The sequence below is a fragment of the Oncorhynchus nerka genome, linkage group LG19 (genome assembly GCF_034236695.1).
Source record: "Oncorhynchus nerka isolate Pitt River linkage group LG19, Oner_Uvic_2.0, whole genome shotgun sequence".
NCBI classification, from domain to species: domain Eukaryota; kingdom Metazoa; phylum Chordata; class Actinopteri; order Salmoniformes; family Salmonidae; genus Oncorhynchus; species Oncorhynchus nerka.
In genome coordinates this window covers 49,145,876-49,171,267 of record NC_088414.1, presented here as the reverse complement: position 1 = coordinate 49,171,267, position 25,392 = coordinate 49,145,876, and the positions used below count along the sequence as shown (strand labels likewise).

The 25,392-nt window shown below is 42.7% G+C and overlaps 1 protein-coding gene across 1 annotated transcript in view; it reads right to left on the bottom strand.

Annotated features, from left to right (window-relative positions):
- Positions 1-11,591, bottom strand: part of LOC115121388 (large neutral amino acids transporter small subunit 4-like) — a 48,593-nt gene extending 37,002 nt beyond the window's left edge. Inside the window, exons 1-4 of the mRNA XM_065005010.1 lie at positions 11,444-11,591; positions 10,088-10,333; positions 8,448-8,754; positions 939-994 (exon numbers count right to left, since the gene is read on the bottom strand). Of these exons, the coding sequence (XP_064861082.1) occupies positions 939-994; positions 8,448-8,754; positions 10,088-10,247 (523 nt within the window). The 5' untranslated portion in view covers positions 10,248-10,333; positions 11,444-11,591. The remainder of the gene's footprint in view (positions 1-938; positions 995-8,447; positions 8,755-10,087; positions 10,334-11,443) is intronic.
- Positions 11,592-25,392: the final 13,801 nt, after the last annotated feature.

Sequence of the window (25,392 nt, the reverse complement as noted above, 5' to 3'; positions counted from 1 at the left end):
TCTACAGCCTCTAAACACTATGATGGTGTTACCTCTCTACAGCCTCTAAACACTATGATGGTGTTTCCTCTACAGCCTCTAAACACTATGATGGTGTTACCTCTCTACAGCCTCTAAACACTATGATGGTGTTTCCTCTACAGCCTCTAAACACTATGATGGTGTTACCTCTCTACAGCCTCTAAACACTATGATGGTGTTTCCTCTACAGCCTCTAAACACTATGATTGTGTTTCACATCCTGTCAAGTGGAGAATTAGATCCGTTCTTCTAGATTAGGATTGTAATGTTTAACATTGACTTATGTACGGTGCATTCAGAAAGTATTCAGACCCCCTTGACTTATTCCACATTGTAACGTTACAGCCTTTTCCTAAAATGGATTAAATAGTTGCTTTTTCTCATCAATCTACACACAATAACCCATATGGACAAAGCAAAAACAGGTTTTTGTACATTTTGGCCAATTAAAAAAAAAGAGGACATCTGAAATATAATGTCTTGACCCTTTATACTCAGTACTTTGTTGAAGCACCTTCTGCACTGATTACGTCCTCCAGTCTTCTTGGGTATGACTCCTGTGTTCTCTATGCTGTGTGTTTTTAAAAGATGTTGGTAATTGAATAGTTGTTTTTGTTTGTTTGTCGTTCGTTTCATTTCACCCCCAGAATAATTATGTATACTGTGATTGAGTGTGTAGAATTCCAATGAAATGTACCATTTTACTGCCCAAGAAGTTGGGCCTGCCCTCCAGGACACCTACAGTACGGCACCAAGATAATCAAGGACCGCAGCCAAGATAGCCTGTTCTACCCACAGACCATCAGTTCTGCTGAATAGCTACCACTAGTAAGCTACCTACACATGGGCGCTGTACCCTGCTATTACATCATGTGACCAATACACTGTTATCTAATCAACATATTACAGCTACTCACCATCAGGATTGTATGCACCGTAGGAGATGAGGAGACAGGAAAAGGAGAAACAGGCACTGGAATACAAAGACAACACTTCAAAACATTACACACTACTTCAAAACATTACACACTACATCACTACATTAGACACTACATCAAAACATTACACACTACTTCAAAACATTACACACTACTTCAAAACATTACACACTACATCACTACATTAGACACTACATCAAAACATTACACAATACATCAAAACATTACACATACACAGATAATACATAAATTCATTCCATCAAAACATAAGACACTACATTAGACAATACATCACTACATTAGACAATACATCACTACATTAGACAATACATCACTACATTAGACACTACATCACTACATTAGACAATACATCACTACATTAGACAATACATCACTACATTAGACAATACATCACTACATTAGACAATACATCACTACATTAGACAATACATCACTACATTAGACAATACATCACTACATTAGACACTACATTAGACAATACATCACTACATTAGACAATACATTAGACAATACATCACTACATTAGACAATACATCACTACATTAGACAATACATCACTACATTAGACAATACATCACTACATTAGACACTACATTAGACAATACATCACTACATTAGACACTACATTAGACAATACATCACTACATTAGACAATACATCACTACATTAGACACTACATCACTACATTAGACACTACATCACTACATTAAACAATACATCACTACATTAGACAATACATCACTACATTAGACACTACATTAGACAATACATCACTACATCACTACATTAGACACTACATTAGACACTACATTAGACACTACATTAGACACTACATTAGACACTACATCACTACATTAGACAATACATCACTACATTAGACAATACATCACTACATTAGACACTACATCACTACATTAGACAATACATCACTACATTAGACAATACATCACTACATTAGACAATACATCACTACATTAGACACTACATCACTACATTAGACACTACATCACTACATTAGACACTACATTAGACACTACATCACTACATTAGACACTACATTAGACAATACATCACTACATTAGACAATACATCACTACATTAGACACTACATCACTACATTAGACACTACATTAGACACTACATTAGACACTACATCACTACATTAGACAATACATCACTACATTAGACAATACATCACTACATTAGACAATACATCACTACATTAGACAATACATCACTACATTAGACACTACATTAGACAATACATCACTACATTAGACAATACATCACTACATTAGACACTACATCACTACATTAGACACTACATCACTACATTAGACACTACATCACTACATTAGACAATACATCACTACATTAGACACTACATCACTACATTAGACACTACATCACTACATTAGACACTACATCACTACATTAGACACTACATTAGACACTACATCACTACATTAGACAATACATCACTACATTAGACACTACATCACTACATTAGACACTACATTAGACACTACATTAGACACTACATCACTACATTAGACAATACATCACTACATTAGACAATACATCACTACATTAGACAATACATCACTACATTAGACAATACATCACTACATTAGACAATACATCACTACATTAGACACTACATTAGACAATACATCACTACATTAGACAATACATCACTACATTAGACACTACATCACTACATTAGACACTACATCACTACATCACTACATTAGACACTACATCACTACATTAGACACTACATCACTACATTAGACACTACATCACTACATCACTACATTAGACACTACATCACTACATTAGACACTACATCACTACATTAGACACTACATTAGACACTACATCACTACATTAGACACTACATCACTACATTAGACACTACATCACTACATTAGACACTACATTAGACACTACATTAGACACTACATCACTACATTAGACAATACATCACTACATTAGACAATACATCACTACATTAGACAATACATCACTACATTAGACACTACATTAGACACTACATTAGACACTACATTAGACACTACATCACTACATTAGACACTACATTAGACACTACATCACTACATTAGACACTACATCACTACATTAGACAATACATCACTACATTAGACACTACATCACTACATTAGACACTACATCACTACATTAGACACTACATCACTACATTAGACACTACATTAGACACTACATCACTACATTAGACAATACATCACTACATTAGACAATACATCACTACATTAGACACTACATCACTACATTAGACACTACATCACTACATTAGACACTACATTAGACACTACATCACTACATTAGACAATACATCACTACATCACTACATTAGACACTACATCACTACATTAGACACTACATTAGACACTACATCACTACATTAGACACTACATTAGACACTACATCACTACATTAGACACTACATTAGACACTACATCACTACATTAGACAATACATCACTACATTAGACACTACATCACTACATTAGACACTACATCACTAAAATTAGACACTACATTAGACACTACATTAGACACTACATCACTACATTAGACACTACATCACTACATTATACACTACATCACTACATTAGACACTGCATCACTACATTAGACACTACATTAGACACTACATCACTACATTAGACAATACATCACTACATTAGACACTACATCACTACATTAGACACTACATTAGACAATACATCACTACATTAGACAATACATCACTACATTAGACACTACATCACTACATTAGACACTACATTAGACACTACATCACTACATCACTACATTAGACAATACATCACTACATTAGACACTACATTAGACACTACATCACTACATTAGACACTACATCACTACATTAGACACTACATCACTACATTAGACACTACATTAGACAATACATCACTACATTAGACAATACATCACTACATTAGACACTACATCACTACATTAGACACTACATCACTACATTAGACACTACATTAGACAATACATCACTACATTAGACACTACATTAGACAATACATCACTACATTAGACAATACATCACTACATTAGACAATACATCACTACATTAGACACTACATTAGACAATACATCACTACATTAGACACTACATTAGACACTACATTAGACACTACATCACTACATTAGACACTACATTAGACAATACATCACTACATTAGACACTACATCACTACATTAGACACTACATTAGACAATACATCACTACATTAGACAATACATCACTACATTAGACACTACATTATACACTACATCACTACATTAGACACTACATCACTACATTAGACACTACATTAGACACTACATCACTACATTAGACACTACATCACTACATTAGACACTACATCACTACATTAGACACTACATCACTACATTAGACACTATATCACTACATTAGACACTACATCACTACATTAGAAACTACATCACTACATTAGACAATACATCACTACATTAGACACTACATCACTACATTAGACAATACATCACTACATTAGACACTACATTAGACAATACATCACTACATTAGACAATACATCACTACATTAGACACTACATTAGACAATACATCACTACATTAGACACTACATCACTACATTAGACACTACATTAGACAATACATCACTACATTAGACAATACATCACTACATTAGACACTACATCACTACATTAGACACTACATTAGACAATACATCACTACATTAGACACTACATCACTACATTAGACAATACATCACTACATTAGACAATACATCACTACATTAGACAATACATCACTACATTAGACACTACATTAGACACTACATCACTACATTAGACACTACATTAGACACTACATCACTACATTAGACACTACATTAGACACTACATCACTACATTAGACAATACATCACTACATTAGACACTACATCACTACATTAGACACTACATCACTACATTAGACACTACATTAGACACTACATCACTACATTAGACACTACATCACTACATTATACACTACATCACTACATTAGACACTGCATCACTACATTAGACACTACATTAGACACTACATCACTACATTAGACAATACATCACTACATTAGACACTACATCACTACATTAGACACTACATTAGACAATACATCACTACATTAGACAATACATCACTACATTAGACACTACATCACTACATTAGACACTACATTAGACACTACATCACTACATTAGACAATACATCACTACATTAGACACTACATCACTACATTAGACACTACATCACTACATTAGACACTACATTAGACAATACATCACTACATTAGACACTACATTAGACAATACATCACTACATTAGACAATACATCACTACATTAGACAATACATCACTACATTAGACACTACATTAGACAATACATCACTACATTAGACACTACATTAGACACTACATTAGACACTACATCACTACATTAGACACTACATTAGACAATACATCACTACATTAGACACTACATCACTACATTAGACACTACATTAGACAATACATCACTACATTAGACAATACATCACTACATTAGACACTACATTATACACTACATCACTACATTAGACACTACATCACTACATTAGACACTACATTAGACACTACATCACTACATTAGACACTACATCACTACATTAGACACTACATCACTACATTAGACACTACATCACTACATTAGACACTATATCACTACATTAGACACTACATCACTACATTAGAAACTACATCACTACATTAGACAATACATCACTACATTAGACACTACATCACTACATTAGACAATACATCACTACATTAGACACTACATTAGACAATACATCACTACATTAGACAATACATCACTACATTAGACACTACATTAGACAATACATCACTACATTAGACACTACATCACTACATTAGACACTACATTAGACAATACATCACTACATTAGACAATACATCACTACATTAGACACTACATCACTACATTAGACACTACATTAGACAATACATCACTACATTAGACACTACATCACTACATTAGACAATACATCACTACATTAGACAATACATCACTACATTAGACAATACATCACTACATTAGACACTACATTAGACACTACATCACTACATTAGACACTACATTAGACACTACATCACTACATTAGACACTACATTAGACACTACATCACTACATTAGACAATACATCACTACATTAGACACTACATCACTACATTAGACACTACATCACTACATTAGACACTACATTAGACACTACATTAGACACTACATTAGACACTACATCACTACATTAGACACTACATCACTACATTATACACTACATCACTACATTAGACACTGCATCACTACATTAGACACTACATTAGACACTACATCACTACATTAGACAATACATCACTACATTAGACACTACATCACTACATTAGACACTACATTAGACAATACATCACTACATTAGACAATACATCACTACATTAGACACTACATCACTACATTAGACACTACATTAGACACTACATCACTACATCACTACATTAGACAATACATCACTACATTAGACACTACATTAGACACTACATCACTACATTAGACACTACATCACTACATTAGACACTACATTAGACAATACATCACTACATTAGACACTACATCACTACATTAGACACTACATTAGACAATACATCACTACATTAGACAATACATCACTACATTAGACACTACATCACTACATTAGACACTACATCACTACATTAGACACTACATTAGACAATACATCACTACATTAGACACTACATTAGACAATACATCACTACATTAGACAATACATCACTACATTAGACAATACATCACTACATTAGACACTACATTAGACAATACATCACTACATTAGACACTACATTAGACACTACATTAGACACTACATCACTACATTAGACACTACATTAGACAATACATCACTACATTAGACACTACATCACTACATTAGACACTACATTAGACAATACATCACTACATTAGACAATACATCACTACATTAGACAATACATCACTACATTAGACACTACATTATACACTACATCACTACATTAGACACTACATCACTACATTAGACACTACATTAGACACTACATCACTACATTAGACACTACATCACTACATTATACACTACATCACTACATTAGACACTACATCACTACATTAGACACTACATTAGACACTATATCACTACATTAGACACTACATCACTACATTAGACACTACATCACTACATTAGACAATACATCACTACATTAGACAATACATCACTACATTAGACAATACATCACTACATTAGACACTACATCACTACATTAGACAATACATCACTACATTAGACACTACATTAGACAATACATCACTACATTAGACAATACATCACTACATTAGACACTACATTAGACAATACATCACTACATTAGACACTACATCACTACATTAGACACTACATTAGACAATACATCACTACATTGGACAATACATCACTACATTAGACACTACATCACTACATTAGACACTACATTAGACAATACATCACTACATTAGACACTACATCACTACATTAGACAATACATCACTACATTAGACAATACATCACTACATTAGACAATACATCACTACATTAGACACTACATTAGACAATACATCACTACATTAGACACTACATTAGACAATACATCACTACATTAGACAATACATCACTACATTAGACAATACATCACTACATTAGACACTACATTAGACAATACATCACTACATTAGACACTACATCACTACATTAGACAATACATCACTACATTAGACACTACATCACTACATTAGACAATACATCACTACATTAGACACTACATTAGACACTACATTAGACAATACATCACTACATTAGACAATACATCACTACATTAGACACTACATCACTACATTAGACACTACATCACTACATTAGACACTACATCACTACATTAGACACTACATCACTACATTAGACACTACATTAGACACTACATCACTACATTAGACAATACATCACTACATTAGACACTACATCACTACATTAGACACTACATTAGACACTACATCACTACATTAGACACTACATTAGACACTACATCACTACATTAGACAATACATCACTACATTAGACAATACATCACTACATTAGACAATATAACACACTACAACATACTACACAATACAAATCGTGCAAATCAGACCAACAGACCAACTACACACACACCCAACCAACTGAACTGAACTGTTCAGACTTACTGAGACTATACACACACACATCCCCTCTCACCCTCTCCTACCTGCCCAGTAGTCGTAGGTTTCGTGGGCCGTATTTGTCCATGACGATGCCCAGCGGCAGAGTGATGGCTGAGAGGAGAAATGATCCCACGGTGAAGGCCAGGTTCAACATCTCATCCTGGTCCTTACAGATGAGCCACCCGTTCATCCTCATGGGTCCGTAATGGTCCTGGGGAGCCAGAGGCCTCATCTCTACTCCATGCCCCAGCCCCACCACACCCTCCTCCTCTGAGTAGTAATCACTGTATTCATCATTGACCCCTGGTGGAGGGCGGGGGACAGACAGGTTGGGGGAGGAGGTGTGGTTACCTAGAGAGAAGAGATGTGTCAGTATAGGAATCGTAAAAGGGGATGTGTCAGTATAGGAATCGTAAAAGGGGATGTGTCAGTACAGGAATCGTAAAAGGGGATGTGTCAGTACAGGAATCGTAAAAGGGGATGTGTCAGTAAAGGAATCGTAAAAGGGGATGTGTCAGTACAGGAATCTTAAAGGGGATGTGTCAGTACAGGAATCGTAAAAGGGGATGTGTCAGTACAGGAATCGTAAAAGGGGATGTGTCAGTACAGGAATCGTAAAAGGGGATGTGTCAGTACAGGAATCGTAAAAGGGGATGTGTCAGTACAGGAATCTTAAGGGGATGTGTCAGTACAGGAATCGTAAAAGGGGATGTGTCAGTACAGGAATCTTAAAAGGGGATGTGTCAGTACAGGAATCGTAAAAGGGGATGTGTCAGTAAAGGAATCGTAAAAGGGGATGTGTCAGTACAGGAATCGTAAAAGGGGATGCGTCAGTACAGGAATCTTAAAAGGGGATGTGTCAGTAAAGGAATCGTAAAAGGGGATGTGTCAGTACAGGAATCTTAAAGGGGATGTGTCAGTAAAGGAATCGTAAAAGGGGATGTGTCAGTACAGGAATCTTAAGGGGATGTGTCAGTAAAGGAATCTTAAAGGGGATGTGTCAGTAAAGGAATCTTAAAAGGGGATGTGTCAGTACAGGAATCGTAAAAGGGGATGTGTCAGTATAGGAATCGTAAAAGGGGATGTGTCAGTACAGGAATCGTAAAAGGGGATGTGTCAGTACAGGAATCTTAAAGGGGATGTGTCATTAAAGGAATCGTAAAAGGGGATGTGTCAGTACAGGAATCGTAAAAGGGGATGTGTCAGTACAGGAATCGTAAAAGGGGATGTGTCAGTACAGGAATCGTAAAAGGGGATGTGTCAGTAAAGGAATCGTAAAAGGGGATGTGTCAGTACAGGAATCGTAAAAGGGGATGCGTCAGTACAGGAATCTTAAAAGGGGATGTGTCAGTAAAGGAATCTTAAAAGGGGATGTGTCAGTACAGGAATCGTAAAAGGGGATGTGTCAGTACAGGAATCTTAAAAGGGGATGTGTCAGTACAGGAATCTTAAAGGGGATGTGTCAGTAAAGGAATCTTAAAAGGGGATGTGTCAGTACAGGAATCTTAAAAGGGGATTTGTCAGTAAAGGAATCTTAAAAGGGGATGTGTCAGTACAGGAATCTTAAAGGGGATGTGTCAGTAAAGGAATCTTAAAAGGGGATGTGTCAGTACAGGAATCTTAAAAGGGGATGTGTCAGTAAAGAGCAGGTCAAAGAGAGGCCACATAAAGATGGTGGTATTACCTTCTCCATTGCACATGTAGGAGTAGTACCCTTCAGACTTCAGCATGATGAGTAGTGATCCCCAGCCCAGCAGGACAGCTGAGAAAAACAGGTTCTCTATGATGGCTGTCAACGCCATCCACCACCGCCTGGTGAATGCTGTGGCCAGGGACGGAGCCATGACCAGACAAGGGGGTGGGGGGAATGTTCTAGACAGAATATAGTGAGGCCCTCTGCCAGTATCTCTGGATATCAGGGTTCACAGGTCTGTTGAAAACAGAGAGAGGTTATTTCAGCAGCTATCCACTCTCGGTAGTGGTTGTATTGAATATAATATCATATGACCACAGTTACATTATATTGCTCAGGGACAGTCTGAATGTTGCTGATCACCATAGGAACCAACAAACCCCCCCACCCACAACCAACCAAATCTCACAACTATTTTATGTGACCACGTGGTCCTTTGACCTTCAAGGTGATTCCTGTGCAACTCTTTGCCTCTGTTCTGGGTCCATGAGAGTCATTTCCTCCCCCACTCCCCCTCCCTGTTATTTCTCAACTTCTCCCACCTTCCCGCTATAGGACACATGGACGCGCACATACACCCGGGTGTTATTACCTAGGTAACAGTGACACGTGACACGTCTTAACTGAAATCTACAGGACCGGTGCTTGTTCTACCGGTGTCCAGCTACAACAGCAATGTTTCAGAGAAGGGCTGAAGGTGGCGGGGGAGTCAATTACGCGCTGGAGGCAATGACGGACTTCTGTTCCATACCTGGTGCGGAAACTGATGAATGACTAACCGGTCCGAACTGGACTTTCCTGCCGCCCCTCTCTCTCTCTCAACTCATTCTTAACACATTAGCGCAGCAAACAGACGCCAGATAAACAAACCGAGTTCATATAATCATAACTCTGGAGCAAGAGACAAAACCACTTCAGAGAATAACGATAGGCCAAACCACTAGCTAATAATGGGTAGTTAGTTAATGGATACTGGATTCACCAGGTTTATAAAACATGTGCGCAAACAATTACTCACACATTGCCCAGATTATTCTATAGAATCCCTGCCTCTCCACATTACTGAAACCCAGAGGAATGAATGAATGGAATCACTGTTTTTTTCTCACCGCGACATTAACACTATATATAAACTTTAATGCTTATTCTTAACTTGGGAGAAATACATGTAACTCTAATTATAACATGAAAACAATAGGCCTATTCTAACGACCATTAATTACAACGTGAAAACCTATTGCAATCAATTTAGCACACCACGTTTGCAATAAAAGTACCCTGGGTGAAGGCAGGTATGACTCCATGTAGGACACATGGACGCGCACATATTCCAGATGCATTGCATACCTGTGAGTCCCAGACACAGACAGCCGAGACAGAAGTTCAGAGTTTTTCAGAATTCTTCTTCTTTTGATTATGTTCCTCGGAGATATCAACCCTCCAGCTTTCTTTCTTTCTTTCTTTCTTTCTTTCTTTCTTTCTTTCTTTCTTTCTTTCTTTCTTTCTTTCTTTCTTTCTTTCTTTCAATAACCGACATTGCACCGAACAGCTTTTATACGCGCTCCTGTCTTCCAATTGGCTGCCGGAGGTGCCGCTAGAACACTGCTACAGCCAATCAGAGCACCCTCTCAGTCGTCCACCGAGACAGAGAGAGAGAGAAGGAAGCAAGGAAGAGGAAATACTATAGGCCTGTCCTACTGACAAAGATGGCGTTTTGATTAAGTGAGCTTTTGATTAAGATAGATAGATTAAGTGATTTGGAACCAGACGTTAATAATATTAAAGTCATTTCATTTTCTTTGTTCCTTATGGTCTAGTCCAACTATTCCCAAATCAAAATCAAAATATGATTCACATTTTGTTTTCTTTTTTATGTAAATTTTTTAAAATTAAAATTAAATTAAAATGTGAATTGTTAAGTTGTCAGCTTTGTTAAGTTGTCAGTCTCTATTAGAAAACCCCCAGATATGAGCTGAAAAACAAGCTCGTCAACAGGGTTTAGGTTAAATTAAAAAATCAACAAAAGGTTAGGCTATAGGATGCTACAGTTCAAAAACAAATCAACAACAAGGTTAGGCTATAGGATGCTACAGTTCAAAAACAAATCAACAACAAGGTTATTCATTTGGATTATTGAAGGACAACAGGCTGGAAGTCTTGAGAATGCAGAAAATGAGGCATAGAAATTAATATTCTCTCTGCCCCCTCTCTCTGTCTCTGTCTCTCTGTCTCCCTCTCTCTGTGTCTGTCTCTCTGCCTCCCCTCTCTGTCTCTCTCTCTGTCTCTCTCTCTGTCTCTCTCTCTGTCTCTCTGCCCCCCCTCTCTGTATCTCTCTCTGTCTCTCTCTCTGTCTCTGTGTGTGCCTTTCTGCCCCCTCTCTCTGTCTCTCTCTCTCTGTCTCTTTGTCTGTCTCTCTGCCCCCTCTCTGTCTCTCTCTCTCTCTCTCTCTCTGTCTCTCTCTCTCACACTCTCTTTCTCTCTCTGTCTCTGTGTTTGTCTCTCTCTCTCTCTCTCTCTCTGTCTCTGTGTTTGTCTCTCTCTCTCTCTCACTCTCTCTCTCTGTCTCTCTCTCTCTGTCTCTGTGTCTCTCTCTCTCACACTCTCTTTCTGTCTCTCTCTCACACTCTCTCTCTCTCACTCTCTCTCTCTGTCTCTGTGTTTGTCTCTCTCTCACTCTCTCTCTGTCTCTGTCTCTCACACTCTCTCTCTCTGTCTCTGTGTTTGTCTCTCTCTCTCTCACTCTCTTTCTGTCTCTCTCTCTCTCACACTCTCTCTCTCTGTCTCTGTGTTTGTCTCTCTCTCACTCTCTCTCTGTCTCTCTCTCTCACACTCTCTTTCTGTCTCTCTCTCTCACACTCTCTCTCTCTCTCTCTCTCTGTCTCTGTGTTTGTCTCTCTCTCACTCTCTCTCTGTCTCTCTCTCTCACACTCTCTTTCTCTCTCTGTCTCTGTGTTTGTCTCTCTCTCACTCTCTCTCTGTCTCTCTCTCTCACACTCTATTTCTGTCTCTCTCTCTCTCACACTCTCTCTCTCTGTCTCTGTGTTTGTCTCTCTCTCACTCTCTCTCTGTCTGTCTCTGTGTTTGTCTCTCTCTCACTCTCTCTCTGTCTCTCTCTCTCACACTCTCTTTCTGTCTCTCTCTCTCACACTCTCTCTCTGTCTCTCTCTCACACTCTCTCTCTCTGTCTCTGTGTTTGTCTCTCTCTCACTCTCTCTCTGTCTCTCTCTCACTCTCTCTCTGTCTCTCTCTCTCACACTCTCTTTCTGTCTCTCTCTCTCACACTCTCTCTCTGTCTGTCTCTGTGTTTGTCTCTCTCTCACTCTCTCTCTGTCTCTCTCTCACACTCTCTTTCTGTCTCTCTCTCTCACACTCTCTCTGTCTGTCTCTGTGTTTGTCTCTCTCTCACTCTCTCTCTGTCTCTCTCTCTCACACTCTCTCTCTGTCTGTCTCTGTGTTTGTCTCTCTCTCACACTCTCTTTCTGTCTCTCTCTCTCACACTCTCTCTGTCTGTCTCTGTGTTTGTCTCTCTCTCACTCTCTTTCTGTCTCTCTCTCTCACACTCTCTCTCTGTCTGTCTCTGTGTTTGTCTCTCTCTCACTCTCTCTCTGTCTCTCTCTCACACTCTCTTTCTGTCTCTCTCTCTCACACTCTCTCTCGCTGTCTCTGTGTTTGTCTCTCCTCACTCTCTCTCTGTCTCTCTCTCTCACACTCTCTTTCTGTCTCTCTCTCACACTCCCTCTCTCTGTCTCTGTGTTTGTCTCTCTCTCACACTCTCTCTCTCTCTCTCTCTCTCTGTCTCTGTCTCTCTCTCACTCTCTCTCTGTCTCTCTCTCTCACACTCTCTTTCTGTCTCTCTCTCTCACACTCCCTCTCTCTGTCTCTGTGTTTGTCTCTCCTCACTCTCTCTCTGTCTCTCTCTCTCACACTCTCTTTCTGTCTCTCTCTCACACTCCCTCTCTCTGTCTCTGTGTTTGTCTCTCTCTCACACTCTGTCTCTCTCTCTCTCTCTGTCTCTCTCTGTCTCTGTGTTTGTCTCTCTCTCACTCTCTCTCTGTCTCTCTCTCACACTCTCTTTCTGTCTCTCTCTCTCACACTCCCTCTCTCTGTCTCTATGTTTGTCTCTCTCTCACACTCTCTCTATCTCTCTCTGCCCCTCTCTGTGTCTCTCTCTGCCCCTCTCTGTGTCTCTCTCTCTGTTTCTGTCTCTCTACCCCCCCTCTCTCACACTCTCTCTCTGTGTTTGTCTGTCTCTCACACTCTCTCTCTCTGTCTCTGTGTTTGTCTCTCTCTCACACTCTCTCTCTGTCTCTCTCTCACTCTCTCTCTGTCTCTCTCTCTCACTCTCTCTGTCTCTGTGTTTGTCTCTCTCTCACTCTCTCTCTGTCTCTCTCTCTCACACTCTCTTTCTGTCTCTCTCTCACACTCCCTCTCTCTGTCTCTGTGTTTGTCTCTCTCTCACACTCTCTCTCTCTCTCTCTCTCTCTCTCTCTCTGTCTCTGTCTCTCTCTCACTCTCTCTCTGTCTCTCTCTCTCACACTCTCTTTCTGTCTCTCTCTCTCACACTCCCTCTCTCTGTCTCTATGTTTGTCTCTCTCTCACTCTCTCTCTGTCTCTCTCTCTCACACTCCCTCTCTCTGTCTCTATGTTTGTCTCTCTCTCACTCTCTCTCTCTCTCTCTCTGCCCCTCTCTGTGTCTCTCTCTGCCCCTCTCTGTGTCTCTCTCTCTGTTTCTGTCTCTCTACCCCCCTCTCTCACACTCTCTCTCTGTGTTTGTCTGTCTCTCACACTCTCTCTCTCTGTCTCTGTGTTTGTCTCTCTCTCACACTCTCTCTCTGTCTCTCTCTCACTCTCTCTCTGTCTCTCTCTCTCACTCTCTCTGTCTCTGTGTTTGTCTCTCTCTCACTCTCTCTCTGTCTCTCTCTCACACTCTCTCTCTCTGTCTCTGTGTTTGTCTCTCTCTCACTCTCTCTCTGTCTCTCTCTCTCACACTCTCTTTCTGTCTCTCTCTCTCACACTCCCTCTCTCTGTCTCTGTGTTTGTCTCTCTCTCACTCTCTCTCTGTCTGTCTCATGTGATCTCTTCCGGGTTGGAGCGAGCGGTCGCATCTGCACTCGGTCCGCAGGTAGTATTACATTTCATTACATTTCATTATAGTACAACGGTTTGATTTGTCTAATCTTAGCAATTTCTTCTTAGCTAGCTACATAGCCGTCTTTGTATCATAGATAATTGCGTAATTATCGTATTTCGTCGTCCTAACGCAGTCTACACTGCCCTGCAGCTAGCCAGCTAGCTAACGTCCACCGTTAGCTAGTCCACCGTCTACCGATTAGCAGCACAACTATTACACTCAACTGAACGACTTGATTAGTGTAGTGTTAGCTAGCTACATAGTTGTCTTTGCTGTCTTCGTATCCAAGATAATTGTGTAGTTTAGAGTGTGTAGTTTTAGAGTGATTATCTTAATTTACCGAGGTTAGCTAGCCAGCTATTTGTCGTCCTTAACGTAGGAGACACTGCTAGCTAGCCAACAGCTAGCCAACGTCTACCGAACAGAACTTCCGCACTCAACAATCCGGTCGCATTTCGCTTCGCTCCACAGGTAGTATCACATTTTTCATTTCATTTCATTACAGTACAACGGCTTGATTTGTTTGATCGTAGCTAGCTACATAGCTAGCTACATAGCCGTCTTCGTATCAAAGATAATTGTGTAGTCTAGAGCGATTTCCTAGGTTAGCTAGCCAGCTATTGTCGTTCTTTTAACGCAAATTAACGTAATCAACACTGCTAGCTAGCCAGCTAGCCCCGAATAGCAGCACAGTAGAAACTATTACACTCAACGGAACGACTTGATTAGTGTAGTGTCAACAACGCAGCCACTGCCAGCTAGCCTACATAGTCAACAACGCAGCCTCTGCCAGCTAGCCTACTTCAGCAGTACTGTATCATTTTAATCATTTTAGTCAATAAGATTCTTGCTACGTAAGCTTAACTTTCTGAACACTCGAGACGTGTAGTCCACTTGTCATTCCAATCTCCTTTGCATTAGCGTAGCCTCTTGTGTAGCCTGTCAACTATGTGTCTGTTTATCCCTGTTCTCTCCTCTCTGCACAGACCATACAAACGCTCCACACCGCGTGGCCGCGGCCACCTAATCTGGTGGTCCCAGCGCGCACGACCCACGTGGAGTTCCAGGTCTCCGGTAGCCTCTGGAACTGCCGATCTGCGGCCAACAAGGCAGAGTTCATCTCAGCCTATGCCTCCCTCCAGTCCCTCGACTTCTTGGCACTGACGGAAACATGGATCACCACAGACAACACTGCTACTCCTACTGCTCTCTCTTCGTCTGCCCACGTGTTCTCGCACACCGAGAGCTTCTGGTCAGCGGGGTGGTGGCACCGGGATCCTCATCTCTCCCAAGTGGTCATTCTCTCTTTCTCCCCTTACCCATCTGTCTATCGCCTCCTTTGAATTCCATGCTGTCACAGTTACCAGCCCTTTCAAGCTTAACATCCTTATCATTTATCGCCCTCCAGGTTCCCTCTGAGAGTTCATCAATGAGCTTGATGCCTTGATAAGCTCCTTTCCTGAGGACGGCTCACCTCTCACAGGTCTGGGCGACTTTAACCTCCCCACGTCTACCTTTGACTCATTCCTCTCTGCCTCCTTCTTTCCACTCCTCTCCTCTTTTGACCTCACCCTCTCACCTTCCCCCTACTCACAAGGCAGGAAATACGCTCGACCTCATCTTTACTAGATGCTGTTCTTCCACTAACCTCATTGCAACTCCTCCAAGTCTCCGACCACTACCTTGTATCCTTTTCCCTCTCGCTCTCATCCAACACTTCCCACACTGCCCCTACTCGGATGGTATCGCGCCGTCCCAACCTTCGCTCTCTCTCCCCGCTACTCTCTCCTCTTCCATCCTATCATCTCTTCCCTCTGCTCAAACCTTCTCCAACCTATCTCCTGATTCTGCCTCCTCAACCCTCCTCTCCTCCCTTTCTGCATCCTTTGACTCTCTATGTACCCTATCCTCCAGGCCGGCTCGGTCCTCCCCTCCCGCTCCGTGGCTCGACGACTCATTGCGAGCTCACAGAACAGGGCTCCGGGCAGCCGAGCGGAAATGGAGGAAAACTCGCCTCCCTGCGGACCTGACATCCTTTCACTCCCTCCTCTCTACATTTTCCTCTTCTCTCTCTGCTGCTAAAGCCACTTTCTACCACTCTAAATTCCAAGCATCTGCCTCTAACCCTAGGAAGCTCTTTGCAACCTTCTCCTCCCTCCTGAATCCTCCTCCCCCCTCCTCCTCTCTGCAGATGACTTCGTCAACCATTTTTAAAAGAAGGTCGACGACATCCGATCCTCGTTGCTAAGTCAAACGACACCGCTGGTTCTGCTCACACTGCCCTACCCTGTGCTCTGACCTCTTTCTCCCCTCTCTCTCCAGATGAAATCTCGCGTCTTGTGACGGCCGGCCGCCCAACAACCTGCCCGCTTGACCCTATCCCCTCCTCTCTTCTCCAGACCATTTCCGGAGACCTTCTCCCTTACCTCACCTCGCTCATCAACTCATCCCTGACCGCTGGCTACGTCCCTTCCGTCTTCAAGAGAGCGAGAGTTGCACCCCTTCTGAAAAAACCTACACTCGATCCCTCCGATGTCAACAACTACAGACCAGTATCCCTTCTTTCTTTTCTCTCCAAAACTCTTGAACGTGCCGTCCTTGGCCAGCTCTCCCGCTATCTCTCTCAGAATGACCTTCTTGATCCAAATCAGTCAGGTTTCAAGACTAGTCATTCAACTGAGACTGCTCTTCTCTGTATCACGGAGGCGCTCCGCACTGCTAAAGCTAACTCTCTCTTCTCTGCTCTCATCCTTCTAGACCTATCGGCTGCCTTCGATACTGTGAACCATCAGATCCTCCTCTCCACCCTCTCCGAGTTGGGCATCTCCGGCGCGGCCCACGCTTGATTGCGTCCTACCTGACAGGTCGCTCCTACCAGGTGGCGTGGCGAGAATCCGTCTCCACACCACGTGCTCTCACCACTGGTGTCCCCCAGGGCTCTGTTCTAGGCCCTCTCCTATTCTCGCTATACACCAAGTCACCTGGCTCTGTCATAACCTCACATGGTCTCTCCTATCATTGCTATGCAGACGACACACAATTAATCTTCTCCTTTCCCCCTTCTGATGACCAGGTGGCGAATCGCATCTCTGCATGTCTGGCAGACATATCAGTGTGGATGACGGATCACCACCTCAAGCTGAACCTCGGCAAGACGGAGCTGCTCTTCCTCCCGGGAAGGACTGCCCGTTCCATGATCTCGCCATCACGGTTGACAACTCCATTGTGTCCTCCTCCCAGAGCGCTAAGAACCTTGGCGTGATCCTGGACAACACCCTGTCGTTCTCAACTAACATCAAGGCGGTGGCCCGTTCCTGTAGGTTCATGCTCTACAACATCCGCAGAGTACGACCCTGCCTCACACAGGAAGCGGCGCAGGTCCTAATCCAGGCACTTGTCATCTCCCGTCTGGATTACTGCACTCGCTGTTGGCTGGGCTCCCTGCCTGTGCCATTAAACCCCTACAACTCATCCAGAACGCCGCAGCCCGTCTGGTGTTCAACTTTCCCAAGTTCTCTCACGTCACCCCGCTCCTCCGCTCTCTCCACTGGCTTCCAGTTGAAGCTCGCATCCGCTACAAGACCATGGTGCTTGCCTACGGAGCTGTGAGGGGAACGGCACCTCAGTACCTCCAGGCTCTGATCAGGCCCTACACCCAAACAAGGGCACTGCGTTCATCCACCTCTGGCCTGCTCGCCTCCCTACCACTGAGGAAGTACAGTTCCCGCTCAGCCCAGTCAAAACTGTTCGCTGCTCTGGCCCCCCAATGGTGGAACAAACTCCCTCACGACGCCAGGACAGCGGAGTCAATCACCACCTTCCGGAGACACCTGAAACCCCACCTCTTTAAGGAATACATAGGATAAAGTAATCCCTCTCACCCCCCTTAAAAGATTTAGATGCACTACTGTTCCACTGGATGTCATAAGGTGAATGCACCAATTTGTAAGTCGCACTGGATAAGAGCGTCTGCTAAATGACATAATAAAATGTAAATGTAAATGTAATGTCTCTCTCTCTCACACTCTCTTTCTGTCTCTCTCTCTCACACTCTCTCTCTCTGTCTCTGTGTTTGTCTCTCTCTCACACTCTCTCTCTCTGTCTCTGTGTTTGTCTCTCTCTCACTCTCTCTCTGTCTCTCTCTCTCTCTCTGTCTCTCTCTGTCTCTGTGTTTGTCTCTCTCTCACTCTCTCTCTCTCTCACTCTCTCTCTGTCTCTCTCTCTCTCTCTCTCTCTCTGTCTCTGTGTTTGTCTCTCTCTCTCTCTCTCTCTCTGTCTCTCTCTCTCACACTCTCTTTCTGTCTCTCTCTCACACTCTCTCTCTCTGTCTCTCTCTCTCACACTCTCTTTCTGTCTCTCTCTCACTCTCTCTCTCTCACTCTCTCTCTGTCTCTCTCTCCTTCTCTCTCTCTCTGTCTCTGTGTTTGTCTCTCTCTCTCTCTCTCTCTGTCTCTCTCTCTCTCACACTCTGTCTCTCTCTCTCTCTCTGTCTCTCTCTGTCTCTGTGTTTGTCTCTCTCTCTCTCTCTCTCTGTCTCTGTGTTTGTCTCTCTCTCACTCTATTTCTGTCTCTCTCTCACACTCCCTCTCTCTGTCTCTGTGTTTGTCTCTCTCTCACACTCTGTCTCTCTCTCTCTCTCTGTCTCTCTCTGTCTCTGTGTTTGTCTCTCTCTCACTCTCTCTCTGTCTCTCTCTCACACTCTCTCTCTCTGTCTCTGTGTTTGTCTCTCTCTCTCTCTCTCTCTGTCTCTGTGTTTGTCTCTCTCTCACACTCTGTCTCTCTCTCTCTCTCTCTCTCTCTGTCTCTGTGTTTGTCTCTCTCTCACACTCTGTCTCTCTCTCTCTCTCTGTCTCTCTCTGTCTCTGTGTTTGTCTCTCTCTCACTCTCTCTCTGTCTCTCTCTCACACTCTCTCTCTCTGTCTCTGTGTTTGTCTCTCTCTCTCTCACTCTATTTCTCTCTCTCTCACACTCCCTCTCTCTGTCTCTGTGTTTGTCTCTCTCTCACACTCTCTCTCTGTCTGTCTCTGTGTTTGTCTCTCTCTCACTCTATTTCTGTCTCTCTCTCTCTCTCTGTCTGTCTCTGTGTTTGTCTCTCTCTCACACTCTCTCTCTGTCTGTCTCTGTGTTTGTCTCTCTCTCACACTCTGTCTCTCTCTCTCTCTCTGTCTCTCTCTGTCTCTGTGTTTGTCTCTCTCACTCTCTCTCTCTCTGTCTCTGTGTTTGTCTATCACTCAAACACACAACACTGTGAATTTGACAGTAACTTACAAGCAACTCGGTGGCAAGGACAATTCTGTATATGATATAACAACCTAATCCTCCGTGACCATAGCAGGTTAACTCTGCTTTCGATTGCTGTGACGTGGCTACCCTGTAACTGAAAACTGTAAATGATACAGTAATCTTTTATATTATCAAAAGTAAAATACTCAAACGTTTTACTGCAGCATACTGTAAATGATTGTGCATTGTGAGAAAATGTTTTTTGTCGGGGAAATAATTGCTGTATTTTGAATGGTACTGTAATTCCATCTCCCAGAATACAGTACCATACTGTATCTTTGAAGCACCAATAGCCTCTTGATTGGGCGCATGGTATTGTTGTTTCTGGCTCATTAACATATTTTGAGGCGAGCCTTGTAAGAGGCTATATTTGTGAGTGAGAATGCTGTACCAATTGAACTCCTATTGTCACGTTTTATCAAGGTGGGTGGAATCAGGCGCAGAGAGCAGGTTTCAGTGATACAACAGTTTATTCTCCGGCGCACAAAAAACATGGTCCACCCAACACACAGGGTGAATAATCCAACAGTCCACCCAACACACAGGGTGAATAATCCAACAGTCCACCCAACACACAGAGTGAATAATCCAACAGTCCACCCAAGACACAGGGTGAATAATCCAACAGTCCACCCAACACACAGGGTGAATAATCCAACAGTCCACCCAACACACAGGGTGAATAATCCAACAGTCCACCCAACACACAGGGTGAATAATCCAACAGTCCACCCAACACACAGAGTGAATAATCCAACAGTCCACCCAACACACAGAGTGAATAATCCAACAGTCCACCCAACACACAGGGTGAATAATCCAACAGTCCACCCAACACACAGGGTGAATAATCCAACAGTCCACCCAACACACAGAGTGAATAATCCAACAGTCCACCCAACACACAGGGTGAATAATCCAACAGTCAACCCAACACACAGGGTGAATAATCCAACAGTCAACCCAACACACAGAGTGAATAATCCAACACAGGATAAAAACAGACCGGAGAATAAAACACAAGCACTCCACCAACTGACATGAATACAAAAACAATCCCGCACAAAACAAGGGCGGGACAACCTACTACATATAAGGACGTTAATAAAACTAAAATACACACAGGTGAAACTAATAAGACAAAACCAACAGACAAACGAAAAAGGGATCGGTAGTGACGACGACCGCCGAGCACCGCCCGAACAGGCAGGAGAGTTCGGTGGAAGTCGTGACACCTATGTTGTTATAGTGTCCCATCATTTTAAAAATGTACAGGGGCCAGATTGGAGTGGCAGCAAGTCTTAAACCTTAAGTGAGTGAAGCATTTAGCAACGTCCTTTTGGCCTGTTTTACCGTGTAGTCGCTGCCAGCTTGGAAGCTTTTCTTCTAGTCATCCAAGTGATATAAGACACCAAATATTCATTAATATGCTTTAATGTGTAAACACTTTACCTCGCAGCCAACATGCTTTCACCAATCCCATATAATTACAGTAAAATACTGTGAAATACAAACCCCCTCCCACTCAATTAATTTCATTCATTCATTGCTATCTTTACAGTACAATTACAATCCATTTCACGGTATTTTACTGTGTGTCATTACACAGTACTTGCTTTGATACCATATGTATATATAGTAGGTGTACCAATCCTTTACAGCCTAACCACCATATACAACTCGAATGAATTAAACCTGGCCCTGATTTTATAGGGAGTTTGATCTTTTGGGACTATTCCATTGGTTCCATTTTCTTCAGGGAGACAATCTGGTGCAGCTCAAGTCTTAGAAAGTATTGTTCATGTCTTTAGCCCAGGTTACACCCTGAGTTACCCAGAACTCCCCTCTCTCTCTCTCTGTCTCTCTGTCTCTCTCTCTCTCTGTCTCTCTCTCTCTCTCTCTCTCTCTCTCTCTCTCTCTCTCTCTCTCTCTCAGGCTAGACTCAGACCACCGGCCCCAGGGAGACAATCTGGCGCAGCTCAAGTCTTAGAAAGTATTGTTCATGTCTTTAGCCCAGGTTACACCCTGAGTTACCCAGAACTCCCCTCTCTCTCTCTCTCTCTCTCTCTGGCAGTGGGAGGGTTAGTGGGCGGGGGTGGGGCGGTGGGAGGGTTAGTGGGTGGGGATGGCAGGGGTGGGGTGGTGGGTGCTCACCCATTTGGGTCCATAGGGACAAGATTGTTTTTGTTGTCAATAGTTTGTCAGTGTAATTTATTTTTTGTATTGTATGAACTTGTTGTTACTTATGTTTTGACTTCCACTTAAAATACAACACCTCTATATTTGAAAGAGAGAGTCAATGAGTCAAGGAGTGTTTGATCAGGCAGTGTAATTGACAGTCACACACCTGAACTGGACAGACACATCAAGGTGCCAAGGCTACCGGTGACAGACACATCAAGGCTACCGGTGACAGACACATCAAGGCTACCGGTGACAGACACATCAAGGCTACCGGTGACAGACACATCAAGGCTACCGGTGACAGACACATCAAGGCTACCGGTGACAGACACATCAAGGCTACCGGTGACAGACACATCAAGGCTACCGGTGACAGACACATCAAGGCTACCGGTGACAGACACATCAAGGCTACCGGTGACAGACACATCAAGGTGCCAAGGCTACCGGTGACAGACACATCAAGGCTACCGGTGACAGACACATCAAGGCTACAGGTGACAGACACATCAAGGCTACCGGTGACAGACACATCAAGGTGCCAAGGCTACCGGTGACAGACACATCAAGGCTACAGGTGACAGACACATCAAGGCTACCGGTGAGAGACACATCAAGGTGCCAAGGCTACCGGTGACAGACACATCAAGGTGCCAAGGCTACCGGTGACAGACACATCAAGGTGCCAAGGCTACCGGTGACAGACACATCAAGGTGCCAAGGCTACCGGTGACAGACACATCAAGGTGCCAAGGCTACCGGTGACAGACACATCAAGGCTACCGGTGACAGACACATCAAGGCTACAGGTGACAGACACATCAAGGCTACCGGTGACAGACACATCAAGGTGCCAAGGCTACCGGTGACAGACACATCAAGGTGCCAAGGCTACCGGTGACAGACACATCAAGGTGCCAAGGCTACACGTGACAGACACATCAAGGCTACCGGTGACAGACACATCAAGGCTACCGGTGACAGACACATCAAGGCTACAGGTGAGAGACACATCAAGGCTACCGGAGACAGACACATCAAGGTGCCAAGGCTACAGGTGAGAGACACATCAAGGTTACCGGTGACAGACACATCAAGGCTACCGGTGACAGACACATCAAGGCTACCGGTGACAGACACATCAAGGCTACAGGTGACAGACACATCAAGGCTACAGGTGACAGACACATCAAGGTGCCAAGGCTACAGGTGACAGACACATCAAGGTGCCAAGGCTACAGGTGACAGACACATCAAGGTGCCAAGGCTACAGGTGACAGACACATCAAGGTGCCAAGGCTACAGGTGACAGACACATCAAGGCTACCGGTGACAGACACATCAAGGCTACAGGTGACAGACACATCAAGGTGCCAAGGCTACAGGTGACAGACACATCAAGGCTACCGGTGACAGACACATCAAGGTGCCAAGGCTACCGGTGACAGACACATCAAGGTGTCAAGGCTACCGGTGACAGACACATCAAGGTGCCAAGGCTACCGGTGACAGACACATCAAGGCTACCGGTGACAGACACATCAAGGTGCCAAGGCTACAGGTGACAGACACATCAAGGCTACCGGTGACAGACACATCAAGGTGCCAAGGCTACCGGTGACAGACACATCAAGGTGCCAAGGCTACCGGTGACAGACACACATACAAATGTGCAATGGGCCTGGAGGAGCCATAGGTTTGAATACCTCAACTCTATTTCAACCATAGACATAAGAGCCCCACAATGGACATGTCATAATACCCATAAAACCTAGGGGTCAACCTAGGGGTCAAACAGGTCATTCGTTCCGATTGTTTTTCCACCATTCATTTTTCCCATAGGGAATTCTAGAAACACTTCAAATAAGGAGTGTGTATTGTGTAGTCTTTACCCTGGCGTGACGTTTTGATGTCCATGTAAATCTCTCTCGGACAAAGTGACTTTTATCAATACATTCGGCTCTATTTACTTTCAGATTCTAAAATGCTAATTAGCATCAAAGTAGATGTCATGCAAGACTACAAATCCCAGCAATCTCCTGCACGTCATCTTTAGCTGACTCCTTTGCTAACAGGTATTGTGTACGTTTAAAACTTGCCCAAGACGGTTCACAAATTGTACATTTAAGGAATTTAGATTAAATAGCTAATCCAGAGATTCTTACCTTTGCCTCAATTTTGACAGGCTCATCCTGAGCACCATGGTATTTGTAGTTCTGTATGATAGCCACGTTAGCAGCCAATTAGTATTTCATTTTTGGCAAGTAAATACAGGCAAATATATTGATGACAGTGACCTTGTCTGAGAGAGATTTCCATGGTTATTAAAACGCCACGTAAACCTACGAGAAACACAGCCCTCATTTGTTTCTAAAAATCCCCCATGGGAAAAATGAATGGTGGGAAAACGATTGGAACCATTTCCCTGTTTGACCTCTAGTTTTTATGAGTATTTTTATGATTCAATTGTGTGTTATGCTATCCTTAAACCATGAATCTCTGTGCATATTCATGGTTTAAGGATAGCATAGCATCTCTCTCCATTGAATACAGACGGTTGACATCGCCAACACTCATCGAATATAATTTTTTTTTTTTTTAAAGATTACAATAATGAGATGTATCCACCAATCCAAAGAAAGGATAGGCGGGTGCTAGACAGATCGCCGCGCCTCGTTGTGGACAATGAGTTCAATTG